Source organism: Oncorhynchus mykiss, unplaced genomic scaffold (genome assembly GCF_013265735.2).
Source record: "Oncorhynchus mykiss isolate Arlee unplaced genomic scaffold, USDA_OmykA_1.1 un_scaffold_190, whole genome shotgun sequence".
In the NCBI taxonomy this organism is placed as follows: domain Eukaryota; kingdom Metazoa; phylum Chordata; class Actinopteri; order Salmoniformes; family Salmonidae; genus Oncorhynchus; species Oncorhynchus mykiss.
In genome coordinates this window covers 253,089-281,082 of record NW_023493676.1, presented here as the reverse complement: position 1 = coordinate 281,082, position 27,994 = coordinate 253,089, and the positions used below count along the sequence as shown (strand labels likewise).

At 39.7% G+C, this 27,994-nt stretch overlaps 1 protein-coding gene across 1 annotated transcript; it reads left to right on the top strand.

Moving 5' to 3' along the window:
• Nucleotides 1-99: 99 nt before the first annotated feature.
• LOC118947715 (zinc finger protein 239-like) lies at nt 100-27,581 on the top strand (the record flags this gene model as incomplete). The annotated part of the gene is made up of 2 exons (XM_036972721.1): nt 100-151; nt 25,945-27,581. Coding segments are annotated over 2 exons (846 nt in total), but the record flags the coding sequence as incomplete, so codon positions are not given.
• Between the last annotated feature and the right edge of the window lie 413 nt (nt 27,582-27,994).

Below are 27,994 nucleotides of genomic sequence, written 5' to 3'. Positions count from 1 at the left end.
GAGTCCCCGTGTCGTGCCTCTCCCGGTAGCACCTTACTGCTGGGTATGAAGAGGTTGTCTGTGCTGCTGGTGGACTGCAGGAAAACAACAGGGCTGAGTGGAACTGTGAGAGGAGGAGAAGAGAAGAAAGGATCAGATTTGACTCACCAAAGTAAGTGCTGTAGTTTAGTTGAACAAATACAATAGATCTGCCCACTGGTATCTGTTACCAGGACAACCAGCAGAGTTATGTTAGTTGACAGGAAGATAGACTGGTGGATATGGATGTTATGAATATCATAACACTGAAAAAGGATTCTGCCAATGAAAAGAGAGAAACCAATAGACCATATAAAACCTTGATGAAAGTTAGCTTTAGAGAGAAACCAATAGACCATATAAAACCTTGATGAAAGTTAGCTTTAGAGAGAAACCAATAGACCATATAAAACCTTGATGAAAGTTAGCTTTAGAGAGAACGAAAACATGTTTCCTAAAAACATTATCGATGTTACATTGCCTGTCCCAGTCAATCCCCCTTCTTTACACGAGTCTAGAACAGGCAAACAAAACTCAAGACACTTCAATGTGGTCTGTATTGCCTCATTAACATCTGATCTACAGGACTTGTTAAACATGGCAAATATATATTTTAAAACCAGCTTCTTTTTTTTTGTCTTGGCCTCCGTCTCTGTAATGGACAAAATTAATGAATTTCCTTCTAACAGGTCAAATGAAGCCTGAACTCCAACATACAGACTTTAAAGAACATGGTTTAATATATATATACTATATAGACCTTAAAGAACATGGTTTAATATATATATATATATATATATACTATACAGACCTTAAAGAACATGGTTTAATATATATATATATACTATATAGACCTTAAAGAACATGGTTTAATATATATACTGTATAGACCTTAAAGAACATGGTTTAATATATATATATATATATATATATATATATATATATACTATATAGACCTTAAAGAACATGGTTTAATATATATATACTATATAGACCTTAACAGAACATGGTTTAATATATATATACTATATAGACCTTAAAGAACATGGTTTAATATATATATATACTATATAGACCTTAACAGAACATGGTTTAATATATATACTATATAGACCTTAAAGAACATGGTTTAATATATATATACTATATAGACCTTAAAGAACATGGTTTAATATATATACTATATAGACCTTAAAGAACATGGTTTAATATATATACTATATAGACCTTAAAGAACATGGTTTAATATATATACTATATAGACCTTAACAGAACATGGTTTAATATATATACTATATAGACCTTAAAGAACATGGTTTAATATATATATATATATACTATATAGACCTTAACAGAACATGGTTTAATATATATACTATATAGACCTTAAAGAACATGGTTTAATATATATATATATATACTATATAGACCTTAAAGAACATGGTTTAATATATATATACTATATAGACCTTAAAGAACATGGTTTAATATATATATATATATACTATATAGACCTTAAAGAACATGGTTTAATATATATATATATATACTATATAGACCTTAAAGAACATGGTTTAATATATATATATATATACTATATAGACCTTAAAGAACATGGTTTAATATATATATACTATATAGACCTTAAAGAACATGGTTTAATATATATATACTATATAGACCTTAAAGAACATGGTTTAATATATATACTATATAGACCTTAACAGAACATGGTTTAATATATATATATATACTATATAGACCTTAAAGAACATGGTTTAATATATATATACTATATAGACCTTAAAGAACATGGTTTAATATATATACTATATAGACCTTAACAGAACATGGTTTAATATATATATATATACTATATAGACCTTAAAGAACATGGTTTAATATATATATACTATATAGACCTTAACAGAACATGGTTTAATATATATATACTATATAGACCTTAAAGAACATGGTTTAATATATATACTATATAGACCTTAAAGAACATGGTTTAATATATATATACTATATAGACCTTAACAGAACATGGTTTAATATATATATACTATATAGACCTTAAAGAACATGGTTTAATATATATATACTATATAGACCTTAAAGAACATGGTTTAATATATATATACTATATATAGACCTTAAAGAACATGGTTTAATATATTTACTATATATAGACCTTAAAGAACATGGTTTAATATATATATATATATATATATATAGACCTTAAAGAACATGGTTTAATATATATACTATATAGACCTTAAAGAACATGGTTTAATATATATATACTATATAGACCTTAAAGAACATGGTTTAATATATATATACTATATAGACCTTAACAGAACATGGTTTAATATATATATACTATATAGACCTTAAAGAACATGGTTTAATATATATATATACTATATAGACCTTAAAGAACATGGTTTAATATATATATACTATATAGACCTTAACAGAACATGGTTTAATATATATACTATATAGACCTTAACAGAACATGGTTTAATATATATATACTATATAGACCTTAAAGAACATGGTTTAATATATATATATACTATATAGACCTTAAAGAACATGGTTTAATATATATATACTATATAGACCTTAACAGAACATGGTTTAATATATATACTATATAGACCTTAACAGAACATGGTTTAATATATATACTATATAGACCTTAACAGAACATGGTTTAATATATATATACTATATAGACCTTAACAGAACATGGTTTAATATATATACTATATAGACCTTAAAGAACATGGTTTAATATATATATATATACTATATAGACCTTAACAGAACATTATGGTTTCATTTGGAAATTATTAACTTTATTGATTCCATGTACTCTCTACTTCTCAACACACGTGACCGTCCTCCTTGATAATGAACTCTATTCAGAGTGCTAGAGCCACAACACTCACTACAGCACAATAAGGGGTCTGTGTATTTAACAGATGCTGAGATCAGAAACAAATCAGTCCCTTTGTTGCTCTGTTTCAGAGCTACTCTGCTTTTTGAGGAAGGAAAGCCTTTTCAACTCTAAAGGTGTATCTGTCTGCCATTTAGGCTGCAACAACGATACAGTGGAACCCCCTGATCTGTTGTTTTATGAAGGGTCACCTACTCCCGGTACCCAAACAGCTAGTCCCATCCTGGGATTTTTATCTTGTGCTTGAGGCCATTGCCGCTGTTGGAGCCGCTGGAAAGAATAGAAATGAGATTTATCTTGTTTAAAACCGCTTTACTTTAGCCATTACATCCGTATCATGAGTTCCACCCCCGTACCTTCATGAGGTTCTATAGTAGCAAGGATCTGACACCTCCGGAGGGCTTGATGGCTCGATCCACCAGAGGTATGGCTACAACATATACATTGTTTAAAGGCATCTCTGTTCAAGAGATCTGTAATGATGCATGTTGTGGTGATATACCTTCATGAGGTTCTATAGTAGCAAGGATCTGACACCTCCAGAGGGCTTGATGGCTCAATCCACCAGAGGTCTGGCTACAACATATACATTGTTTAAAGGCATCTCTGTTCAAGAGATCTGTAATGATGCATGTTGTGGTGATATACCTTCATGAGGTTCTATAGTAGCAAGGATCTGACACCTCCGGAGGGCTTGATGGCTCAATCCACCAGAGGTATGGCTACAACATATACATTGTTTAAAGGCATCTCTGTTCAAGAGATCTGTAATGATGCATGTTGTGGTGATATACCTTCATGAGGTTCTACTGACTGGACATCACTACACATACGGTGAGTAGAGTGGGGACCTCTGAGGGATGATCCTAGACTTGGCATCGGAGAGTACAGTGGGGACCTCTGAGGGATGATCCTAGACTTGGCATCGGAGAGTAGAGTGGGGACCTCTGAGGGATGATCCTAGACTTGGCATCGGAGAGTACAGTGCCTCCGGAAAGTATTCAGACCCCTTGACTTTTTCCTCGTTTTGTTAGGTTACAACCTTATTCTAAAAACACAATACCCCATACTGACAAAGCACACATTACTGACAAAGAACACATTACTGACAAAGAACACATTACTGACAAAGAACACATTACTGACAAAGAACACATTACTGACAAAGAACACATTACTGACAAAGAACACATTACTGACAAAGGACACATTACTGACAAAGGACACATTACTGACAAAGGACACATTACTGACAAAGGACACATTACTGACAAAGGACACATTACTGACAAAGAACACATTACTGACAAAGAACACATTACTGACAAAGAACACATTACTGACAAAGAACACATTACTGACAAAGAACACATTACTGACAAAGAACACATTACTGACAAAGAACACATTACTGACAAAGGACACATTACTGACAAAGGACACATTACTGACAAAGAACACATTACTGACAAAGAACACATTACTGACAAAGAACACATTACTGACAAAGCGACAACAAGAAAAAGGTTGATATTTTTGCTAATTAATTTAAAAAAAATACAAAACTGAAATATTACATTTACTTAAGACCCTCTTCTCAGAACTCTGATAAAGCAGCAGGTTCTGCTCTGGAGCAGGTTTTCATCAAAGATCTCTCTTAAAGGAGGCCTGTACCATCTAATGATGAAACATTATGGAGTCTTAAAGGAGGACTGTAGCATCTAATGATGAAACATTATGGAGTCTTAAAGGAGGCCTGTACCATCTAATGATGAAACATTATGGAGTCTTAAAGGAGGCCTGTACCATCTAATGATGACACATTATGGAGTCTTAAAGGAGGACTGTAGCATCTAATGATGACACATTATGGAGTCTTAAAGGAGGACTGTACCATCTAATGATGACACATTATGGAGTCTTAAAGGAGGACTGTAGCATCTAATGATGACACATTATGGAGTCTTAAAGGAGGACTGTAGCATCTAATGATGACACATTATGGAGTCTTAAAGGAGGACTGTACCATCTAATGATGACACATTATGGAGTCTTAAAGGAGGACTGTAGCATCTAATGATGACACATTATGGAGTCTTAAAGGAGGACTGTAGCATCTAATGATGACACATTATGGAGTCTTAAAGGAGGACTGTACCATCTAATGATGAAACATTATGGAGTCTTAAAGGAGGACTGTAGCATCTAATGATGACACATTATGGAGTCTTAAAGGAGGACTGTACCATCTAATGATGAAACATTATGGAGTCTTAAAGGAGGACAGTAGCATCTAATGATGAAACATTATGGAGTCTTAAAGGAGGACTGTAGCATCTAATGATGACACATTATGGAGTCTTAAAGGAGGACTGTAGCATCTAATGATGACACATTATGGAGTCTTAAAGGAGGACAGTAGCATCTAATGATGAAACATTATGGAGTCTTAAAGGAGGACTGTAGCATCTAATGATGAAACATTATGGAGTCTTAAAGGAGGACTGTAGCATTTAATGATGAAACATTATGGAGTCTTAAAGGAGGACTGTAGCATCTAATGATGAAACATTATGGAGTCTTAAAGGAGGACTGTAGCATCTAATGATGAAACATTATGGAGTCTTAAAGGAGGACTGCGATGGAAGGAAAGGGGATATCTAGTCAGTGAATCCATTCATCCTAAATGTCTTTCGCATTGAACACAACCCCTCTGAATCAGAGGTGTGTGGGGGCTGCCTTAGTCGACGTCCACGTCATCGGTGCCCGGGGAGCAGTTGTTGTTGGGGGTTAACTGCCTTGCTCAAGTTCAGAACAGCAGATTCTTTTCTTTATTGCGGGCGTGAGGATTTGAACCGGAGACCTTTCTGTTACTGGCCCAACATTCTTAATAACCTCTTAGTCTACAAATGTTACAACTTCAATTCATTATTTCTCAATGACGCTTCAAAGGAGAAGTTTACCCAACATCCAGAAACTCCTAAGTGATTCCATACATTGAAACTAGTCCAGTGGATTTTTTCCCTCTCCCTCTCTCTCTCCCTGTAGTGCTGTACTGAAACAGCTGCTCTCCCTCTCTCTCCCTGTAGTGCTGTACTGAAACAGCTGCTCTCCCCCTCTCTCTCCCTGTAGTGTTGTACTGAAACAGCTGCTCTCCCCCTCTCTCTCCCTGTAGTGCTGTACTGAAACAGCTGCTCTCCCTCTCTCTCCCTGTAGTGCTGTACTGAAACAGCTGCTCTCCCCCTCTCTCTCCCTGTAGTGCTGTACTGAAACAGCTGCTCTCCCCCTCTCTCTCCCTGTAGTGCTGTACTGAAACAGCTGCAAAAACGTGACTCGTGGCGTTGCTGGATGCGGGCCTCGCTCTGCTGCTTTGCCAGTTAATTTGTTATTTTATTACAGCTATGGCCTTTGTCTTTCACCTGGAGTTGTTTATTTATGTCTGAGAAAGAGAAAGAAAAAAACACTTTTCAACCTGTAAAATGTATGTAAATATGATGATGTCATAGTGAATTCATGACATGTGACTGAACAAGCCTATTCATACTGTATAACATGGCTATATACATTATTATATACACTATATTCGGAAAGTATTCAGACCCCTTGACTTTTCCATATTTAGTTACGTTACAGCCTGATTCAATCTACACACAATGCCCCTTAACGACAAAGCGAAAACAGGTTTTCAGACCTGTTTGCAAATGTATAAAAAATATATATATCTTATTTACATAAGTATTCAAACCCTTTGCTATGAGACTCAGAATGGAGCTGAGGTGCATGCTGTTACCGTTGATCATCTTTGAGATGTTTCTACGACCTGATTGGAGTACACCTGTGGCAAATTAAATTGATTGCACGTGATTTGGATGTCAGAGCAAAAACCAAGCCCTGAGGTCAAAGGAGTTGTCCTTGAGACAGGATTGAGTGACAGCACAGAACGGGGGAAGTGTACCAACACATTTCTGCAGCATGTTAAGGTAGCATGAAGGTCCCAAAAAACACAAGGTCCTCGATCATTCTTAAATGGAAGAAGTGTGGAACCACCAAGACTCTACCAAAAGCTGGCTGCCTGGCCAAACTGAACAATCGGTGGAGAAGGGCCTTGATTAGGGAGGTGACCAAGAACCCGATGGTCACTGACAGAGCTCCAGAGTTCCTCTGTGGAGATGGGATAACCTTCCAGAAGGACAACCAACTCTGCAGCACTGGTAGAGTGGCCAGATGGAAGCCACTCCTCAGTATAAGGCACCTGACAGCACGCTTGGAAAACTCCAAACTCCAAGTCTCAGAATGTCCTTGAGCTGAATTCCAAGCATCACGTCTGGTGGAAACTTGGCATCAGGATGTTTTGCAGCAGGGAGACTTGTTAGGACTGAGGGAAAGATGAACGGAACAAGGTACAGAGAACAGTAAAAGGCACATGAAAGTCTGCTTGGAGTTTGCCAAAAGGCACCTAAAGGACTCTCAGACCATGAGAAACAAGATTCTCTGATCTGATGAAACCAAGATTGAACTCTTTGGCCTGAATGCCAAGTGTCAGGTCTGGAGGAAACCTGGAACCATCCCTACAGTGAAGTGTGGTGGTGGCAGCATCATGGTGTGGGGATATTTTTCAGCGGCAGGGACTGGGAGACTAGTAAGATCGAGGGAAAGATGAACAGAGCAAATTACAGAGAGATAATTGATGGAAACCTGCTCCAAAGCACTCAGGACCTCAGACTGGGGCAAAGGTTCACCTTCCAACAGGACAACGCAGACGTGGCTTCGGGACAAGTCTCAGAATGTCCTTGAGTGGCCCAACCAGAGCCCGGACTTGAACCTGATCAAACATCTCTGGAGAGACCTGAAAATAGCTGTGTAGCAATGCGAAACATCCATCCTGACAGAGCTTGAGAGGATCTGCAGAGAATGAGAGAAACTCCCCAAGTACAGGTGTGCCAAACTTGTAGTGTCATACCCAAGAAGGCTCAAGGCTGTAATCACTGCCAAATGTGTTTCAACAAAGTACTGAGTAAATGTTCTGAATTCTTTTGTAAATGTGATATTTCAGTTTTTAATTTGTAAAAAAAACAACAATCTAAAATCCTGTTTTTGCTTTGTCATTACGGGGTATATTTTGTACATTTTAATGAGCTAAAAAAAATACAATTTAATCAGTTTTAGAAAACAGTCAAGGGGTCTGAATACTTTCCGAAGGCACTGCGTGTATACAGTTGAAGTCGGACGTTTACATACACTTAGGTTGGAGTCATTAAAACTAGTTTACATACACTTAGGTTGGAGTCATTAAAACTAGTTTACATACACTTAGGTTGGAGTCATTAAAACTAGTTTACATACACTTAGGTTGGAGTCATTAAAACTTGTTTACATACACTTAGGTTGGAGTCATTAAAACTAGTTTACATACACTTAGGTTGGAGTCATTAAAACTCGTTTACATACACTTAGGTTGGAGTCATTAAAACTAGTTTACATACACTTAGGTTGGAGTCATTAAAACTAGTTTACATACACTTAGGTTGGAGTCATTAAAACTCGTTTACATACACTTAGGTTGGAGTCATTAAAACTAGTTTACATACACTTAGGTTGGAGTCATTAAAACTCATTTTTCAACCACTCCACTAATTTCTTGTTAACCAGCTATAGTTTTGGAAAGTCGGGTAGGACATCTACTTTGTGCATGACACAAGTAATTTTTCCAACATTTGTTTACAGAAGTTGACATACTCTATAAACAGCTTGGAAATTTCCAGAAAATTATGTCATGGCTTTAGAAGCTTCTGATAGGCTAATTGACATAATTTGTGTCAATTGGAGGTGTACCTGTGGATGTATTTCAAGGCCTACCTTCAAACTTGACACCAGGAGAAAATCAAAAGAAATCAGCCAAGACCTCAGAAAGAAATGGAAGACCTCCACAAGTCTGGTTCATCCTTGGGAGCAATTTCCAAACGCCTGAAGGTACCACGTTCATCTGTACAAACAATAGTACGCAAGTATAAACACCATGGGACCACGCAGCTGTCATTTCGCTCTGGAAGGAGATGCGTTGTGTCTCCTAGAAATGAACGTGCTTAGGTGCGAAAAGTCCAAATCAATCCCAGAAGAATAGCAAAGGACCTTGTGAAGATGCTGGAGGAAACGGGTACAAAAGTATCTATATCCACAGCAAAACGTGATATGACAACAGCCAGTGAAAGTGCAGGGCGCCAAATTTAAGCAACAGAAATCTCATAATTAAAATTCCTCAAACATACAAGTCTCTTATACCATTTTAAAGGTAATCTTGTTGTTAATCCCATCACAGTGTCTGATTTCAAAAATGCTTTACAGTGAAAGCACACCAAATGATTACGTTAGGTCACCGCTAAGTCACAGAAAAACACAAAAAGAAGAAATAGAGAGAGAATTAATCACTAACCTTTGATGATCTTCATCAGATGACACTCATAGGACTTCATGTTACACAATACATGTATGTTTTGTTCGATAAAGTGCATATTTATGTCCAAAAATTTACAATTTACAGAAATACTCATAATAAACATTGATAAAAGATACAAGTGTTATACATGGAACTTTAGGGAAACTTCTCCTAAATGCAACCGCTGTGTCAGATTTAAAAAAAACTTTACGGAAAAAGCATACCATGCAATAATCTGAGTACTGAGCTCAGAGACCAAAACAGCCAAACAGATACAGTGCCTTGCGAAAGTATTCGGCCCCCTTGAACTTTGCGACCTTTTGCAACATTTCAGGCTTCAAACATAAAGATATAAAACTGTATTTTTTTGTGAAGAATCAACAACAAGTGGGACACAATCATGAAGTGGAACGACATTTATTGGATATTTCAAACTTTTTTAACAAATCAAAAACTGAAAAATTGGGCGTGCAAAATTATTCAGCCCCCTTAAGTTAATACTTTGTAGCGCCACCTTTTGCTGCGATTACAGCTGTAAGTCGCTTGGGGTATGTCTCTATCAGTTTTGCACATCGAGAGACTGACATTTTTTCCCATTCCTCCTTGCAAAACAGCTCGAGCTCAGTGAGGTTGGATGGAGAGCATTTGTGAACAGCAGTTTTCAGTTCTTTCCACAGATTCTCGATTGGATTCAGGTCTGGACTTTGACTTGGCCATTCTAACACCTGGATATGTTTATTTTTGAACCATTCCATTGTAGATTTTGCTTTATGTTTTGGATCATTGTCTTGTTGGAAGGTTTTCTTCCAGAATGGTCCTGTATTTGGCTCCATCCATCTTCCCATCAATTTTAACCATCTTCCCTGTCCCTGCTGAAGAAAAGCAGGCCCAAACCATGATGCTGCCACCACCATGTTTGACAGTGGGGATGGTGTGTTCAGGGTGTTGCTTTTACGCCAAACATAACGTTTTGCATTGTTGCCAAAAAGTTCAATTTTGGTTTCATCTGACCAGAGCACCTTCTTCCACATGTTTGGTGTGTCTCCCAGGTGGCTTGTGGCAAACTTTAACCGACACTTTTTGTGGATATCTTTAAGAAATGGCTTTCTTCTTGCCACTCTTCCATAAAGACCAGATTTGTGCAATATACGACTGATTGTTGTCCTATGGACAGAGTCTCCCACCTCAGCTGTAGATCTCTGCAGTTCATCCAGAGTGATCATGGGCCTCTTGGCTGCATCTCTGATCAGTCTTCTCCTTGTATGAGCTGAAAGTTTAGAGGGACGGCCAGGTCTTGGTAGATTTGCAGTGGTCTGATACTCCTTCCATTTCAATATTATCGCTTGCACAGTGCTCCTTGGGATGTTTAAAGCTTGGGAAATCTTTTTGTATCCAAATCCGGCTTTAAACTTCTTCACAACAGTATCTCGGACCTGCCTGGTGTGTTCCTTGTTCTTCATGATGCTCTCTGCGCTTTTAACGGACCTCTGAGACTATCACAGTGCAGGTGCATTTATACGGAGACTTGATTACACACAGGTGGATTGTATTTATCATCATTAGTCATTTAGGTCAACATTGGATCATTCAGAGATACTCACTGAACTTCTGGAGAGAGTTTGCTGCACTGAAAGTAAAGTTTTTGATTTGTTAAAAAAGTTTGAAATATCCAATAAATGTTGTTCCACTTCATGATTGTGTCCCACTTATTGTTGATTCTTCACAAAAAAATACAGTTTTATATCTTTATGTTTGAAGCCTGAAATGTGGCAAAATGTCGTAAAGTTCAAGGGGGCCGAATACTTTCGCAAGGCACTGTATCTGCCATGTTGTGGAGTCAACATTAGTCAGAAACGGCATTATAAATATTCACTAATCTTTGATGTTCTTCATCAGAATGCACTCCAAGGAATCCCAGTTCCACAATAAATGTTTGATTTGTTCGATAAAGTTTATAATTTATGTCCAAATTCCTCCTTTTGTTAGCGCGTTCAGCCCTGTAATCCAAATTCATGACGCACGAGCAGACAAAGTCAAAAAGTTCCGTTACAGTCCGTAGAAACATGTCAAACGAAGTATAAAATCAATCTTTAGGGTGTTTTTAACATAAATCTTCAATAATGTTCCAACCAGAGAATTCCTTTGTCTGTAGAAATGCAATGGAATGCAAGCTAACTCTCACATGAACGCGCATTGTCAGGTCATGGCTCCTGGCAGTCCTCTGACTCATCCCCCTCTCATTCGGCCCCACTTCACAGTAGAAGCATCAAACAAGGTTCTAAAGACTGTTGACATCTAGTGGAAGCATTAGGAAGTGCGAGATGACCAATATCCCACTGTGTCTTCAAAAGGGGATGCGTTGAAAAACGGCAAACCTCAGATTTCCCACTTCCTGGTTGGATTTTTTTCTCAGGTTTTTGCCTTATGAGTTCTGTTATACTCACAGACATCATTCAAACAGTTTTAGAGTGTTTCTATCCAAATATACTAATAATATGCATATCTTAGCTTCTGGGACTGAGTAGCAGGCAGTTTACTCATTCAAGCTATTCAATACTGCCCCCAGCCATAAGAAGTTAACTGATTGTCTTTGGTCTGCAGCTTTTGAAATGGAACATTATTGCTTTGAGTTGTTTCATTCACAACCGTTTGCAGGGCATCAAGTTGATTTGCGTGGACAGCATCATATTTTTGTTTTGGCTAAAACGAGTTGTTCCTTTAGAATATGGACTTGGTCAAGAGTTTGTTCTTTGTTATAAGTGTTCTCACACACAGTTCCTCGGATAGCAGTAGCTTATCTTTTTCGGCTTTCGATGCCAGCTCCCTGGTTCTATCCACCTGTGCCTTGAGCTCCCCAGCTTCCTGCTCGTACCTCTGTTGGGCATTAAGGTACTGGTACACTGTCCATCTCTACTGGTGGGCATAGTTGAGGACTAAACTGGAGAGAACCTTCACGAGGCCTCTGCCTGATGGTCTATTTTGGAGAGCGTCTGTCCCAATGTCTGCATTTTTCTCGCTTATGGCATCAAAATCTAACATTTCCAGCCCCTCAGCATAGTTAGGATTTGCATTGTTGCTGAGGTCAGTGATCAATCTTTCCGTGGGGGAAGGTCCACTGATTAGAGGGGGAATGGGTGTAAACCCATCTGATGGATTGCTCATTGTTATGATTATCAATTATTTCAATTTACGTCTCTCTTTAAATAACCTCTGTCTTTGGCAGGAGGAACACCAATCTTCAAGGAACCAAAGATGTCCAAACCAGCAAGACGACACCTCTGCTCCCAGTGTGGAAAGAGTTTTAACCAGTTAGGAAGCCTGAAAGCTCATGAGCGAATACACACAGGGGAGAAGCCTTACCACTGCTCCCAGTGTGGAACTAGGTTTACCAGATTAGGAAGCCTGAAAAGACATGAGAGGATACACACAGGAGCGAAGCCACACCATTGCGCCCAGTGTGGAAAGAGTTTTAACAAGTTAGGAAACATGAAATCTCACGAGCGAATACACACAGGGGAGAAGCCTTACCACTGCTCCCATTGTGGAAAAAGTTTTAGAGAGTCAGGAAACCTGAACGCTCATAAGCGAATACACACAGGGGAGAAGCCTTACCGCTGCTCCCACTGCGGAAAGCGTTTTAACCATTCAGGAAAGCTGAAAGAACACATGAGACTGCACACAGGGGAGAACCCTTGCAAATGCTCAGACTGTGGGAAGACATATTACTCATCACGGTCACTTAAACGTCATGTGAGAATCCACACGGGAGAATAATTACTTCTAGTGTGTATATTGATATTTCACATCACGTTGACTTAAAATTCATCAGAGAACATACACAGTGTTGACTGAGAATGTGTTTACCTGTTGAAACCAGATGAAATTGAATTGTACAAAGTATTCTTAAACATATATTTGTATGTTTTTATTAGAAAACATGAAGTGAATATGGAGTCTGTCAGTTTGAATATAGAGTAAATCAGATTCCATGTGTTTAAATGGTCCTTTTTTAAACTCTGACTGTGTGTGTTTATCTGGGTGTGTCATTCCTCCAGCACTACAGATAATCAAGTGCTATTTGGATGTGATGCATTAGTTCCATTGTTGACATTTGCATTGTTGGCCCACTGATGATTTAATGAAATGAAAATGTTCACAGACTCTGTAATGGAAGATGGTCATTGTAAACTCAGCAAAAAAAATAAACGTCCTCTCACTGTCAACTGCGTTTATTTTAAATAAACTTAATGTGTAAATATTTGTATGAATGTGTCCCTGAACAAAGGGGGGGGGGACTTTTGCTGTTGAATTCCCATGTATCGAATGAAAAATACAAGTTAAATGGGTTTTTCATCACATTGTCAACTCTACTGATGGTTTTAAAAAGCTGTTGTGTTATATGAAGAAACATGGCAACGTGCACTGTAGCCAGCAGCTCACAGATACAGTGTTGGTAGGCTACCTACATGATGAGATTATTATGGATGAGAGAGAGATATTATTTTATTTGTCAACAGGAAACCAAGTGTCAATCATCATGTCACCAGAATAAGACCCTCAAAATGTATTGGAAAGGAGCATCAAGCTCATCACATGTAGTTTCACCACCCTGTGAAGTTCATCATTTATTTAATCTGTAGCCTAATAAACTGCATGGGTTTCCAAGTCATAGTGGGAGGACCACACAACATATCATCACGTGACTCCAAGTTAACTAAGATCTGATGGTTATTATATAAATATTTGCGCACGAAGGAGTTTCCACCACCATTTCTCGCTCATAAATGTTTACTGACACAAAATGATCCCACCATGTAAAACGAACTTACAAATTATCTATTTGCATTTATAAAATTGTAAAGGCATATCCTGTTTCCATCAGCCCGGTCATTACTTTGGAAATGGTTGGATCAATATCCACCTTCAAGATATGGATGAAGCCTGGTTTAGAATGGTTGAGTAGTTCTATATGATGTCATAATACACCCCTCTGATAGTGATACATTTGCTCCATTGTTTCCATGTTAGTTGGTTTCCCACTCTGATGATTTATTTATTTCTCTGATAGAGTTCAGTGTGTCAAATCGGAGGGTCTGCTGTCCGGACCTCTGGCAGTCTCTATGGGGGTGCCACAGGGTTCAATTCTTGGACCGACTCTCTTCTCTGTATACATCAATGAGGGCGCTCTTGCTGCTGGTGAGTCTCTGATCCACCTCTACGCAGACGACACCATTCTGTATACATCTGGCCCTTCTTTGGATACTGTTAACAACCCTCCAGGCAAGCTTCAATACCATACAACTCTCCTTCCGTGGCCTCCAATTGCTCTTAAATACAGGTAAAACTAAATGCATGCTCTTCAACCGATCGCTACCTGCACCTGCCCGCCTGTCCAACATCACTACTCTGGACGGCTCTGACTTAGAATACGTGGACAACTACAAATACTTAGGTGTCTGGTTAGACTGTAAACTCTCCTTCCAGACCCATATCAAACATCTCCAATCCAAAGTTAAATCTAGAATTGGCTTCCTATTTCGCAACAAAGCATCCTTCACTCATGCTGCCAAACATACCCTTGTAAAACTGACCATCCTACCAATCCTCGACTTTGGCGATGTCATTTACAAAATAGCCTCCAATACCCTACTCAACAAATTGGATGCAGTCTATCACAGTGCAATCCGTTTTGTCACCAAAGCCCCATATACTACCCACCATTGCGACCTATACGCTCTCGTTGGCTGGCCCTCGCTTCATACTCGTCGCCAAACCCACTGGCTCCATGTCATCTACAAGACCCTGCTAGGTAAAGTCCCCCCTTATCTCAGCTCGCTGGTCACCATAGCATCTCTCACCTGTAGCACACGCTCCAGCAGGTATATCTCTCTAGTCACCCCCAAAACCTATTCTTTCTTTGGCCGCCTCTCCTTCCAGTTCTCTGCTGCCAATGACTGGAACGAACTACAAAAATCTCTGAAACTGGAAACACTTATCTCCCTCACTAGCTTTAAGCACCAACTGGCAGAGCAGCTCACAGATCACTGCACCTGTACATAGCCCACCTATAATTTAGCCCAAACAACTACCTCTTTCCCTACTGTATTTAAATGATTTATTTATTTTGCTCGTTTGCACCCCATTATTTTTATTTCTACTTTGCACATTCTTCCATTGCAAATCTACCATTCCAGTGTTTTACTTGCTATATTGTATTTACTTTGCCACCATGGCCTTTTTTTTGCCTTTACCTCCCTTATCTCACCTCATTTGTTCACATCGTATATAGACTTGTTTATACTGTATTATTGACTGTATGTTTGTTTTACTCCATGTGTAACTCTGTGTCATTGTATGTGTCGGACTGCTTTGCTTTATCTTGGCCAGGTCGCAATTGTAAATGAGAACTTGTTCTCAACTTGCCTACCTGGTTAAATAAAGGTGAAGGCTTTAAAGGAATAGTATGGTGACATCTTAGTGGGGCTTGAAGTAAATAGGATTATTAATCATAAACTCCTATAGCAACAATACACTGCGGCTTTGACATCAAGAAGAGAATGGGCTGATGGGTGGTGGTGCTACTCTGTAGGTAAGGCTGTCCAATATGAATGTTCAATACACACAATAGGTTGACTGTTGACCAATATGAATGTTCATAATGAGGGAGAAATAAAGATGGGCTCTCCTGTCAACATGGGACTCCTGCTGCAGGTAGCCTAGTGGTTAATGGTGTTGGGCCAGTAACTGAAAGATCCCTGGTTTGAATCCCAGAGAGGACTAGGTGAAAAATCTGTCAATGTGCCCTTGAGGGCAGCAGGAGCCTCATGTTTCTCCCATTCTTCTCTGCAGATCCTCTCAAGCTCTGTCTGGTTGGATGGGGAGCGTCGCTACAAAGCTATTTTCAGGTCTCTCCAGAGATGTTCCATCGGGTTCAAATCCGGGCTCTGGCTGGGCCACTCAAGAACATTCAGAGACATCTGTTGACAAAGGTTTCTTAAACAGAAAAAAACGGGATAAACATGCCTGAATTTGTCAAATAAAATCAAACTTTATTTGTCACATGCGCCTTACAGTGAAATGTTTACTTACAAGCCCTTTAACTAACAGTAGAGTTCAAGAAGAGTTAAGAACATTTGAGCAAATGAACTAAAGTAAAAAATAATAAAAAGTAACACAATAAAATAACAATAACAAGGCTATATACAGGGGGTACCAGTACAGAGTCAATGTGGAGGCTATATACAGGAGGTACTGGTACCGAGTCAATGTGGAGGCTATATACAGGGGGTACTAGTACAGAGTCAATGTGGAGGCTATATACAGGAGGTACTGGTACCGAGTCAATGTGGAGGCTATATACAGGGGGTACTGGTACAGAGTCAATGTGGAGGCTATATACAGGAGGTACTGGTACCAAGTCAATGTGGAGGCTATATACAGGGGGTACTGGTACCGAGTCAATGTGGAGGCTGTATACAGGGGGTACTGGTACAGAGTCAATGTGGAGGCTATATACAGGGGGTACTGGTACCAAGTCAATGTGGAGGCTATATACAGGGGCTACTGGTACCGAGTCAGTGTGGAGGCTATATACAGGGGGTACTGGTACCGAGTCAATGTGGAGGCTATATACAGGGGGTACTGGTACAGAGTCAATGTGGAGGCTATATACAGGGGGTACTGGTACAGAGTCAATGTGGAGGCTATATACAGGGGCTACTGGTACCGAGTCAATGTGGAGGCTATATACAGGGGGTACTGGTACCGAGTCAATGTGGAGGCTATATACAGGGGGTACTGGTACCGAGTCAATGTGGAGGCTATATACAGGGGCTACTGGTACCGAGTCAGTGTGGAGGCTATATACAGGGGGTACCAGTACAGAGTTAATGTGGAGGCTATATACAGGAGGTACTGGTACCAAGTCAATGTGGAGGCTATATACAGGGGGTACTGGTACCGAGTCAGTGTGCGGGGGTACAAATTAGTCGAGGAGTTTGTACATGTAGGTAGGGGTGAAGTGACATTTCATAGATAATAAACAGCGAGTAGCAGCAGTGTACAAAACAAAATGGAGGGGTCAATGTAAATAGTCCAGGTGGCCATTTAATTAATTGTTCAGCAGTCTTATGGCTTGGGGGTAGAAGCTGTTAAGGAGCCTTTTGGTTCTAGACTTGGCGCTCCGGTACCGCTTGACGTGCAGGAGCAGAGAAAACAGTCTATGACTTGGGTGACTGGAGTATCTGACAATTTGTTGGGCTTTCTTTATATAGGTCCAGGATGGCAGGAAGCTTGACCCCAGTGATGTTCACAACCCTCTGTAGTGCATTACGGTCAGATGCCGAGCAGTTGCCATACCAGGCGGTGATGCAACCGATGCTCTCGATGGTGCAGCTGTAGAACGTTTTGAGGATCTGGAGACCCATGCCAAATCTTTTCACTCTCCTGAGGTGGAAAAGTTGTTGTCGTGCCCTCTTCACGACTGTCTTGGTGTGTTTGGACCATGGTAATTAGTTGGTGATGTCTTCACGACTGTCTGTCCATGTGTCACTGTCTGTCACCTAAAAAATGTATCTCGACCTGTGTGCACCTACGTTCTAAACTTCCATTCATAGGCTAGGTTGTAGAAATCTCATGATGGGTATAGGGAAAATTCTAGTATCATATAGTAGCCTAAACCTTTTGCTGTTACATTGAACAGGGTGAATGGAATATGAATGACAGTCATCCAATATGCTGTAATAGAAATAAGGCCATGCTCATGAGAAAACAAATCACATGGGAAGCTGGAAAAACCCAGCAGCATTGCAGTTCTTGACACAAACCTGCGCCTGAGACCAACTACCATACCCTGTTCAAAGGCTCACACATACTTATCATATGCATATACTATATTCCTGGCATGAGTAGCAGGACGTTGAAATGTTGCGCGATTTTTAACAAAAAGTTGTGAAAAGCTGTGAAAATTCGCATCATCCCTTACAGGTTAACTATTTTGTCTTCCCCATTCCCCCTCTGAATGGCACACATGCACAATCCATGTCTCATTTGTCTCAAGGCTTTAAAATCCTTATTTCAGCCATCTCCTCCCCTTCATCTTCACTGATTGAAGTGGATTTAACTTGTGACATCAATAAGGGATCATAGCTTTAGCCTGGATTCACCTAGTCAGTTTGTCATGGAAGGAGCAGGTGTTCTTAATGTTTTGTAGACTCCGTGTAAAGCACTACAGATAATCAAGTGCTATTTGCATGTGCTGCATTTGCTCTATTGTTTCCAGCGGGGTTGGGAAATTCCAGACCTCGAGGGCCTGATTAGAGTCACAGTTTTGCCCCAGCCCCAGCTAACACACCAGACTCCAATAATCACTTAATAATGATCTTCAGTTTAGAATGCAGTTTGATTAATCAGCGGTGTTTGCGGGATGGAGAAAAAGTGGTTTACAGAATGATTTGTATCTTAAAGAGCGTAGCTTTAAGGGATTAGTACCGTCACATCTAGATAAAAACGAATGTGAAAAATGAACAGAGCAAATGTGTATTAAAACACTACCTATTCATGGAAGTATTTATTCATCATTTACAAATGCATTAAGCTTCTACTTCTGTGTACAAGAACGTATTATTTGTAAGACGTAAGAGAAAATATATCAGCTTATTGTTGTATATGTTAAATGATTATGATGCTCTATCCAATAAAAAAAATTGTAGTAACTATTGTTTCCAAACTGCGTTACCCACTCCAGTCAGCAGATGGCGATGAGCGTCTTTCAGGTGATGCTTCTTGCGTGACGTATAATTTACTGGACGGACGCTTCTTCAGGAACAACAAGGCGCCAACTCTTTCAACGACTTCGATAGCTTGCTAGCAAACATGAAACTGAAAGATTGACACTTTAGACCATGTTAATGTACATTAGCTAATCTCAGTGTTGTAAACGCAGTTCATTTGATTTATCAACTGGTTAACTTTAACGTAATTTGCATGTTCAATTTGCAAAGTTGTTAATTAAACATTGATACTGAGCCTAGCCGCTAATGCTACCTTACTAGCACTAGGCTAGTCGCTAATTCTAACATCCCGGACCATGAGTTCACTAAACTACTCCTCCCCTGCTAAAGAAGAGGAGGTCTGCTGTATGCAGAATGAAGCTTTGGGACTGAACATTGTCGTGAAAGAAGAAGATGATGTTATTGAGGAAACAGTGGAAGAACCTTATAGAGAGGAAGAGGATGCTATCGCAGTAGAGGTGAAGAAGGAAGACGTTTTGAGAGTGAAAGAGGAGGAGACAGAATATCAGATTAACACCAGTGAGTACTGTCTTAAACGGGCATTAAGTGGCATTCTACTTAAGTTCTACTTGAATATGTTGTTCAGTACTTTATAAATTCTTAAAGGGTCAATCTGCCTTTGGTACATATATTTTGGGGTCTTTTAAATTAGATTTATTAAATTCTCCACGTGGTCTACATTAAATTGCATCTCATCAAAAGGCACCCATTTCGTGGAACAACCCTTTAACATTTGCATTTTAGGCCCTGTTTAGAGAGATTAATACCTTGTCTAAGATTTTAATATACGGCCATAAGTTCACTGTCTGTTTGATGTTCTTGTTCACACAGGAGAGAGACATGACTATCGTAGATCCTCTGGGGAGCCTCAACAACATCCTGATGCTGACAAAGTAGAGAAGAGTCTCTCCAGATCAGAACACCAGATGGTACAGCTTGGTCTGGTCTAGCATACAGCTTGCTCTATCGGGGTCTGGGCTGGATTTCTGTAAAGCACTTCATGACAACAGTGGCATCAGCATCCATAATTATATGTGTCTGTGTCCCCTCTTTATGGTTACCAGGACAACGCTAGCCCTTCCTCCCTCCCGGAGTCCCTGTGTCGTGCCTCTCCCGGTAGCACCTTACTGCTGGGTATGAAGAGGTTGTTTGTGCTGCTGGTGGACTGCAGGAAAACAACGGGGCTGAGTGGAACTGTGAGAGGTGGAGAGGAGATGAAAGGATCAGTTTTGACTCATCAAAGTAAGTGCTGTAGTTTAGTTTGAACAAATAAAACAGATCTGCCCATAGGTATCTGTTACCAGGACAACCAGTGGAGTTCTGTTAGTTGTCAGGAAGATAGACTGGTGGATATGGATGTTATGAATATCAGAGCACTGAAAATGGATTCTGCCAATGAAAAGAGAGAAACTGATATTGATAAAAGTTAGCTTTAGAGAGAAACCAATAGACCATATAAATCCTTGATGAAAGGTAGCTTTAGAGAGAAACCAATAGACCATATAAATCCTTGATGAAAGGTAGCTTTAGAGAGAAACCAATAGACCATATAAAACCTTGATGAAAGTTAGCTTTAGAGAGAAACCAATAGACCATATAAAACCTTGATGAAAGTTAGCTTTAGAGAGAAACCAATAGACCATATAAATCCTTGATGAAAGTTAGCTTTAGAGAGAAAGTTTCAAGATGATCCGATGTAAGTTGCATGTTTTACAAAAAACATTTTCTCAAAACATGATGGATGTTACATTGCCTGTCCCAGTCATCCCCCCTCTCTTCACTAGACTCTAGAACATACAAACTAAACTCCAGACACTTCAATGTGGTCTGTATTGCTTCATTAACATCTGATCTACAGATATTTTATTCTACACTACCGGTCAAAAGTTTTTAGAATACCTACTCATTCAAGGGTTTTTCTTTAATTTTACTATTTTCTGCATTGCAGAATAATAGTGAAGATATCAAAACTATGTTATAACACATATGGAATCATGTAGTAACCAAAAAAAGTGTTAAATAAATCTAAATATATTTGAGATTCTTCAAAATAGCCACCCTTTGCCTTGATGACAGCTTTGCACGCTCTTGGCATTCTCTCAACCAGCTTCATGAGGAAGTCAACTGGAATGCATTTCAATGAACAGATTCATCCCTGTTACACCTCCTTGGTGTGATGGTTTTCTATGTCTGTACCCAGTGTGATTAGTGGTTTCCATAAAGTTATTACCCCCTAAACCAGAATGTTAACCAGTTTTCTATGTCTGTACCCAGTGTGAATAGTGGTTTCCATAAAGTTATTACCCCCGAAACCAGAATGTTAACCAGTTTTCTATGTCTGTACCCAGTGTGAATAGTGGTTTCCATAAAGTTATTACCCCCTAAACCAGAATGTTAACCAGTTTTCTATGTCTGTACCCAGTGTGAATAGTGGTTTCCATAAAGTTATTACCCCCGAAACCAGAATGTTAACCAGTTTTCTATGTCTGTACCCAGTGTGAATAGTGGTTTCCATAAAGTTATTACCCCCTAAACCAGAATGTTAACCAGTTTTCTATGTCTGTACCCAGTGTGAATAGTGGTTTCCATAAAGTTATTACCCCCTAAACCAGAATGTTAACCAGTTTTCTATGTCTGTACCCAGTGTGAATAGTGGTTTCCATAAAGTTATTACCCCCTAAACCAGAATGTTAACCAGTTGTCTATGTCTGTACACAGTGTGAATAGTGGTTTCCATAAAGTTATTACCCCCTAAACCAGAATGTTAACCAGTTTTCTATGTCTGTACCCAGTGTGAATAGTGGTTTCCATAAAGTTATTACCCCCTAAACCAGAATGTTAACCAGTTGTCTATGTCTGTACACAGTGTGAATAGTGGTTTCCATAAAGTTATTACCCCCTAAACCAGAATGTTAACCAGTTTTCTATGTCTGTACCCAGTGTGAATAGTGGTTTCCATAAAGTTATTACCCCCTAAACCAGAATGTTAACCAGTTTTCTATGTCTGTACCCAGTGTGAATAGTGGTTTCCATGAAGTTATTACCCCCGAAACCAGAATGTTAACCAGTTTTCTATGTCTGTACCCAGTGTGAATAGTGGTTTCCATAAAGTTATTACCCCCTAAACCAGAATGTTAACCAGTTTTCTATGTCTGTACCCAGTGTGAATAGTGGTTTCCATAAAGTTATTACCCCCTAAACCAGAATGTTAACCAGTTTTCTATGTCTGTACCCAGTGTGAATAGTGGTTTCCATAAAGTTATTACCCCCTAAACCAGAATGTTAACCAGTTTTCTATGTCTGTACCCAGTGTGAATAGTGGTTTCCATAAAGTTATTACCCCCGAAACCAGAATGTTAACCAGTTTTCTATGTCTGTACCCAGTGTGAATAGTGGTTTCCATAAAGTTATTACCCCCTAAACCAGAATGTTAACCAGTTTTCTATGTCTGTACCCAGTGTGAATAGTGGTTTCCATAAAGTTATTACCCCCTAAACCAGAATGTTAACCAGTTTTCTATGTCTGTACCCAGTGTGAATAGTGGTTTCCATAAAGTTATTACCCCCTAAACCAGAATGTTAACCAGTTTTCTATGTCTGTACCCAGTGTGATTAGTGGTTTCCATAAAGTTATTACCCCCTAAACCAGAATGTTAACCAGTTTTCTATGTCTGTACCCAGTGTGAATAGTGGTTTCCATAAAGTTATTACCCCCTAAACCAGAATGTTAACCAGTTTTCTATGTCTGTACCCAGTGTGAATAGTGGTTTCCATAAAGTTATTACCCCCTAAACCAGAATGTTAACCAGTTTTCTATGTCTGTACCCAGTGTGAATAGTGGTTTCCATAAAGTTATTACCCCCTAAACCAGAATGTTAAATGACCTTTATGATATTTTGTACCACTATTACTTTGGGGTTGGAATCCCCCTCTGTCAACATCCACACTGTGAACACATCTTTAACATTCATGAACCTGCACTATCTTCATCCCTAAACTAGCAACATTAACTATTGTCTATTGTTATTCTCAATGACCTTCCTGGCCTTGTGAAATCCTAGCTAAATACAATGTTCCCACCCGTTTTCATGTCTTTGGTTATGCAAACATTTGTTTATTAGATCATATTTCTCATTAAGATGAATATAGTTTTAATTCTGCATGGGTCACGCATTGCTTTGGTCATGTGGTCCCTTATGGGTCAATGATTTTAATTAGAATATAGTAATGATGCTCTCTCCTCAATCACTTCCAATGCCTTTGGAAAGTATTCAGACCCCGTGACTTTTTGCACATTTTGTTATGTTACATCTTATTCTAAAATTGATGAGGAAATGTTTAATTTAATCCATCTACACACAATAACCCATAATGATGAAGCGATAAAAGGCTTTTAGACATTTTTCAAATGTATTAAAAAAAATAGAAAGCTTATTTACGTAAGTAATCAAATCAAATGTATTTATATATTATTATTATTATTATATTATTTATTTAGCCCTTCTTACGTCAGCTGATATCTCAAAGTGCTGTACAGAAACCCAGCCTAAAACCCCAAACAGCAAGCAATGCAGGTGTAGAAGCACGGTGGCTAGGAAAAACTTCCTAGAAAGGCCAAAACCTAGGAAGAAACCTAGAGAGGAACCAGGCTATGTGGGGTGGCCAGTCCTCTTCTGGCTGTGCCGTGTGGAGATTATAACAGAACATGGCCCCCCTATCTTTACAAGACTGTTGAACAGGAAAACATGATGGAGTCTTAAAGGAGGACTGTAGCATCTAATGATGAAACACTATGGAGTCTTAAAGGAGGACTGTAGCGTCTAATGATGAAACATTATGGAGTCTTAAAGGAGGACTGTAGCATCTAATGAAACATGGAGTCTTAAAACTTCTTATGGCTAGCGGAACCCCTCGACAACATTCCTCTGAAAAGGCAGAGCGCGAAATTCAAAATATTTTTTTGAAATATGTAACTTTCATACATTCACAAGTAAAATACACTAAATTAAAGCTTAACTTCTTGTTAATCTACCCATCGTTTCTGATTTCAAAAGAGCGTTACAGCGAAAGCACACCATATAATTATGTTAGGTCAGAGCCTCAAAAACACACAGTCATTTTCCAACCAAAGAGAGGAGTCACAAGAAGCGGAAATAGAGAAAATTAATCACTAACCTTTGATCTTCATCAGATGGCACTCATAGGACTTCATGTTACACAATACATGTATGTTTTGTTCGATAAAGTTCATATTTATATCCAAAAATCTCAGGGTTTAAACACTGTTTCCCATGCTTGTTCAATTAACCATAAACAATTAATGAACATGCACCTGTGGAACGGTTGTTAAGACACCAACAGCTTGCAGACGGTTGGCAATTAAGGTTACAGTTATGAAAACTTAGGACTCCAATGAGGCCTTTCTACCGAATCTGGAAACACCAAAAGAAAAATGCCCAGGGTCCCTGCTCATCTGTGTGAAAGTGTCTTAGGCATGCTGCAAGGAGGCATGAGGACTACTGCAGATGTGGCCAGGGCAATAAATTGCACTGTCCGTACTGTGAGACGCCCAGCGCTACAGGGAGACAGGACGGACAGCTTATCATCCTCGCAGTGGCAGACCACGTGTAACAACACCTGCACAGGATCGGTACATCCGAACATCACACCTGCGGGACAGGTACAGGATGGCAACAACAACTGCCAAAGTTACACCAGGAACGCACAATCCCTCCATCAGTGCTCAGACTGTCTGCAATAGGCAGAGAGAGGCTGGACTGAGGGCTTGTATGCCTATTGTAAGGCAGGTCCTCACTAGACATCACTGGCAACAACGTCGCCTCTGGGCACAAACCCACTGTCACTGGACCAGACAGGACTGGCAAAAAGTGGTCTTCACTGACAAGTTGCGGTTTTGTCTTCAGGGGTGATGGTCGGATTCGCGTTTATCGTCGAAGGAATGAGCATTACACCGAAGCCTGTCCTCTGGAGCGGGATCGATTTGGAGGTGGAGGGGCCGTCGTGGTCTGGTGCGGTGTGTCACAGCATCATCAGACTGAGCTTGTTGTCATTGCAGGCAATCTCCACGCTGTGCGTTACAGGGAAGACATCCTCCTCCCTCATGTGGTACCCTTCCTGCAGGCTCATCCTGACATGACCCTCCAGCATGACAATGCCACCAGCCATACTGCTCATTCTGTGCGTGATTTCCTGCAAGACCAGAATGTCAGTGTTCTGCCATGGCCAGCGGAGAGCCCGGATCGCAATCCCATTGAGCACGTCTGGGACTTGTTGGATCGGAGGGTGAGGGCTAGGCCCATTCTCCCCAGAAATGTCCGGGAACTTGCAGGTGCCTTGGTGGAAGAGTGGGGTAGCATCTCACTGCAACTACTGTCAAATCTGGTGCAGTTCATGAGTAGATGCACTGTAGTACTTAACCCCCCCCCCCCCCTTTGTTCAGGGACACATTATTCCATTTCAGTTCGTCACATGTCTGTGGAACTTGTTCAGTTTGGAATCTTGTTATGTTCCAACAAATATTTACACATCTTAAGTTTGCTGAAAATAAACGCAGTTGACAGTGAGAGGACGTTTCTTTGTTTGCTGAGTTTAGATTGGTGAGGGGGAAAAACAATTTAATCAATTTTAGAATAATGCTGAAATGTAACAAAATTTGGAAAAGGTGTATCATTCGTGTATCTATTTAAAAAAATAAACTGTCTTTGGCAGGAGAAAGACCAGACTCAGTGGAACCAGAGCCAGGGACGTCCAAACCCGCAAGACGACACCAGTGCTCCTACTGTGGAAAGGGTTGTAACCGGTTATGGAACCTGAAACAACATGAAAAAATGCACACAGAGGAGAAGCCTTATCACTGCTCCCAGTGTGGCAAGTGTTTTAACCAGTTAGGGAACCTGAAACTACATGAGAGAATACACACAGGGGAGAAGCCTTACCACTGCTCCCAGTGTGGCAAGTGTTTTAACCAGTTAGGGAACCTGAAACGGCATGAGAGAATTCACACAGGGGAGAAGCCTTACCACTGCTCCCAGTGTGGAAAGTGTTTTGAGCGGTTAGGGAACCTGCAACAACATGAGAGAATACACACAGAGGAGAAGCCTTATCACTGCTCTCAGTGTGGCAAGTGTTTTAATCAGTCAGGGAACCTGAAACAGCATGAGAGAATACACACGGAGAAGCCTTTTCACTGCTCCCAGTGTGGAAAGTGTTTCAACCGGTCAGTGAAGCTGAAACGGCATGAGAGAATTCACAAAATAATTCACAAAAGGGAGAAGCCTTACCACTGCTCCCAGTGTGGCAAGTGTTTTAGTCTGTTCGGGAACCTGAAACGGCATGAGAGAATACACACAGGGGAGAAGCCTTACCACTGCTCCCAGTGTGGCAAGTGTTTTAATTATTTAGGGAACCTGAAACGGCATGAGAGAATACACACAGGAGATGCCTTACCATTGCTCCCTGTGTGGAAAGTGTTTCAACCAGTTAGGGCACCTGAACGTTCATGAGCTAATACACACAGTTAAATGTCTTTCGAGAATCCACACAGGAGAGAGAAATTACTTCTCTTAGCATGTATATTGATATTGCACTTCTCATTTTTCTTACAATTCATCAGAGAACAAACACAGTGCTCCCGTTGTCTTATATTGTTGACTGATAATGTGTTTACCTGTTTTTACCAGATGAAATTGCTTCTTCCAATTATTGATAAACATGTACATGTTAAGAAAGGGACTGTTAGAACTGTTCCATGGATTGATGAGGAATTTAAAAACTGTATGTTTGAAAGAGATGGGGCAAAAGGAGTGGCGAATAAGTCTGGCTGCACATCTGGCTGGCTGTTTTATGTACTGCAAATTGAGAAATGTGACCAAACTCAACAAAAATAATAAACTTATTAAGAAGCCAAGATCAATGATATAAAGAATGATGGAAAAAAACATCATGAAAGAAAAGCAGTGCAAGTATTGAATGTTGTAAAGTTAGTGTGGGAGAGGTGGAACAATTGGTATCGATCAATAATGACAAACCTCCTGGCATTGACAACAGATGGAAACTACTGAGGACAGTAGCTGACTCTATAGCCACTCCTATCTGTCATATTTTTAATCTGAGCCTAGAGGGAAGTATTTGTCCTCAGGCCTGGAGGGAAGCCAAAGTAATTCCACTACCCAAGAGTGGTAAAGCGGCCTTTACTGGTTCTAAGCTCTTAACAAACTGTTGGGAAAAATTGTGTTTTACCAAATACACTGTTCAAAAAAATAAAGGGAACACTAAAATAACACATCCTAGATCTGAATGAATGAAATATTCTTATTAAATCATTTTTTCTTTCCATAGTTGAATGTGCTGACAACAAAATCACACAAAAATGATCAATGGAAATCAAATTTATCAACCCATGGAGGTCTGGATTTGGTGTCACACTCAAAATTAAAGTGGAAAACCACACTACAGGCTGTCCAACTTTGATGTAATGTCCTTAAAACAAGTCAAAATGAGGCTCAGTAGTGTGTGTGGCCTCCGCGTGCCTGTATGACCTCCCTACAATGCCTGGGCATGCTCCTGATGAGGTAGCGGATGGTCTCCTGAGGGATGTCCTCCCAGACCTGGACTAAAGTATCCGCCAACTCCTGGACGGCCTGTAGTGCAACGTGGCGTTGGTGGATGGAGCGAGACATGATGTCCCAGATGTGCTCAATTGGATTCAGGTCTGGGGAACGGGCGGGCCAGTCCATAGCATCAATGCCTTCCTCTTGCA